Below are 2,469 nucleotides of genomic sequence, written 5' to 3'. Positions count from 1 at the left end.
GCGTGATGGGAATTCCTCCCACCGGGTCAGCGGTTCAATCTCCAGGAACCCCGCAAGCCAGTGCTCAACTCGGCCGTGATCAGGCCGCAAACGACACAAACGTAATCCTAAATATTAAGAGCAACGGCGATAAATACTCAAAATCTCTCGGTTACTTGACTACGTTTTTACTATTACGGGGCCCTGGTGCTCGTCCCGTCCCTTGGACCCGGGGCAGAGGCTGCAGGGTGGCTGGACAGCCCCCATCTTACGGGNGAGCCTGTGCCGGGCACAGTGGGAGCATTTACATCACAGAAATGGGGAGAAGCTACAAGTCGGGACCGTCTACCCCCGCCCCCCACAACCCGGAGAGCTGATCAGCAAACCTTTATACCGTCTATACTCCGCCCCAGCCAGACTTGTAACTGCCCGCATACAGTTGACCCTTGGACAACGCAGGAGGGAGGGGCGCTGAACCCCACCCCCACCCCCTCCCCACACAGCCGAAAATCTGCATATAACTTTTGACTCCCCCAAAACTCAACTACTATTACCTCCTTTGACCAGAAGAAGGCTTATGGATAATATACTCAGCTAAGACATCTTGTATTTTTTTTAAATCTTTTTTAAAAAATTTATTTTGAGAGACAGAATACAAGTTGGGGCAGGGGAGGGGGGGGGCAGAAAGAGGGAAAGAGAGAGTCCCAAGAAGGCTCTACGCTGATGGCACAGAGCCTGACATGGGGCTCGAACCCACAACTGAGATCATGACCTGAGCTGAAACCAAGAGTTGGATGCTTAACTGACTGAGCCCCCGGGAGCCCCAATGTATCTTATATGTTATATGTACTATACATGGTATGTATTTTTTAATGCTTATTTTTGAGAGAGAGAGGGAGACACAGAATCCGAAGCAGGCTCAGACTCTGAGCTGTGAGCACAGAGCCCGACACCGGGCTCAGACTTGCAGACCGTGAGATCCTGACCGGACCTGAAGTTGGACACTTAACCTACTGAGCCCCCAGGTGCCCCGTATCCTACGTTCTTAAAATAAAACAATTAAAAAAGAAAGAAAGGAAAGCTAAGAAACAGAAAATACATTTACAGCCCTATACCGTGTTTATAAAATACTTTTAAAAACCCAAAAAACCAAAATCTGCAAAAAACTGAACCTCCACAGTTCAAACCCGTGTTGACAAGGGTCAAGTGTATTAACTGCCCTCTCCTGCACCGGACTGTGACCCCGGGGGACGGGCTCAGGTCGTCTCGGTCCCCTGGCTACATGGGGTTCATACAGCAGGTGTTCCGTAAACGGCTGCTCGTCGGGCCACCGTCAGAGCCCTCCAACCTGCACGTGTCTCCGCGTGCACCCTCACCCGGTCGCACGTGTGCCCACGTCCCCCTCACCCGGTCGCACGTGTGCCCACGCCCCCACATGCACACCCACAAACGCCGTCCAGCATGCCGGGAGCTGTGGGGTGGCCCCGGGGCAGGGATGCACGAGGAGAGGGTCTCCCGCTCCTGAGCCTCATGTCCAGCCCTTCCCAGGGTCTTGGTGGGAGGTGCTGAGCCAGATCCCTGGTGGGACCCCCCACCCCCACTTCCCTGGGGGGTGGGACTGGTGTGGACTGAACATCAGGCTGGGCGCTCTCTGAAGAGCCCGGGCCTCCGTGCTAGGGCAGAAGGACAGACTGAGGAGAGGAAGCGCGGCAACGCCAGGCGGCCCAGGGCTTCCGGGGAAAGCCTGGAGGGGGGGTGGGCAGGGCACCGCAAGCCTCCCGTCCTGCCCTGGGCCCCACTGACCCTCTGGCCGCTCCAGGGCCACTTGGGCCGGAGAGAGAAACCTCGAGGTCAGAGAAGGCTGGGCAGGCTGGCAAAAGGGCCGGGCGGGGTTGGAAAGAGGCCCCAGGGGTTTGGATCCAGCAGGCCTGGGTCCAACAGGGGAAGCGGTGGGGAGCAGGGGTGGGTCGGGGATGCAGGAACGGCTTGAGCCACAGGGAGCAGGGCTGGGGCTGGACGGGCAGGGCCACAGCGCGAGCCCGATAGAGGCTGAAGGTGTATAACCTGTGGGTTAGGTCCTCTGCCCTGCATCTGGGACCCCACGGGGCTCCCATGCCCATTTGCTTGACTTCAAAACTGAGGCTGGAAACTCCAAGAGATAACTAGTAGGCATCTGGGGCCCAGGGGCGAAGACCCTCTTACCAGGGACGTGCAGGGAAGGGTGGGGATGGGGTCACATCACTGCACGGCCCGCGGGAGAACACTGCAAAGGCCGAGCAGGGGTGCTACTTACATATTCGGCTGTGTCATCCGTCTCCCACTAAGCGTGGGAGGAGGCGGCAGGGGAGAGAGGAGTAGGTGAGCAGGTGGCCGAAAGAGAGAGAGAGAGAGAAGCAGCGAGAAGGGCAGGAACCGACGCAGGGTCTGGGCCCCGCCCACCCTGGCCCCGCCCACCGGAGCCCCGCCCACCTGGGCATCGGCCAGCATGAC

General features: G+C 58.1%; 1 protein-coding gene across 1 annotated transcript in view; it reads right to left on the bottom strand.

The window, feature by feature from the left end:
- The window catches only part of PTPRS (protein tyrosine phosphatase receptor type S), an 81,708-nt gene that overhangs the window by 42,665 nt on the left and 36,574 nt on the right, over positions 1–2,469 (bottom strand). Inside the window, 1 exon segment of the mRNA XM_077751249.1 lies at positions 2,273–2,299. Within this exon segment, the coding sequence (XP_077607375.1) occupies positions 2,273–2,299 (27 nt within the window).

Source organism: Crocuta crocuta, unplaced genomic scaffold (assembly GCF_008692635.1).
Source record: "Crocuta crocuta isolate KB4526 unplaced genomic scaffold, BGI_CrCroc_1.0 scaffold110, whole genome shotgun sequence".
Taxonomy (NCBI): domain Eukaryota; kingdom Metazoa; phylum Chordata; class Mammalia; order Carnivora; family Hyaenidae; genus Crocuta; species Crocuta crocuta.
Note: the sequence above shows the minus strand (reverse complement) of the source record. Positions and strands in the feature narration are given on the sequence as shown.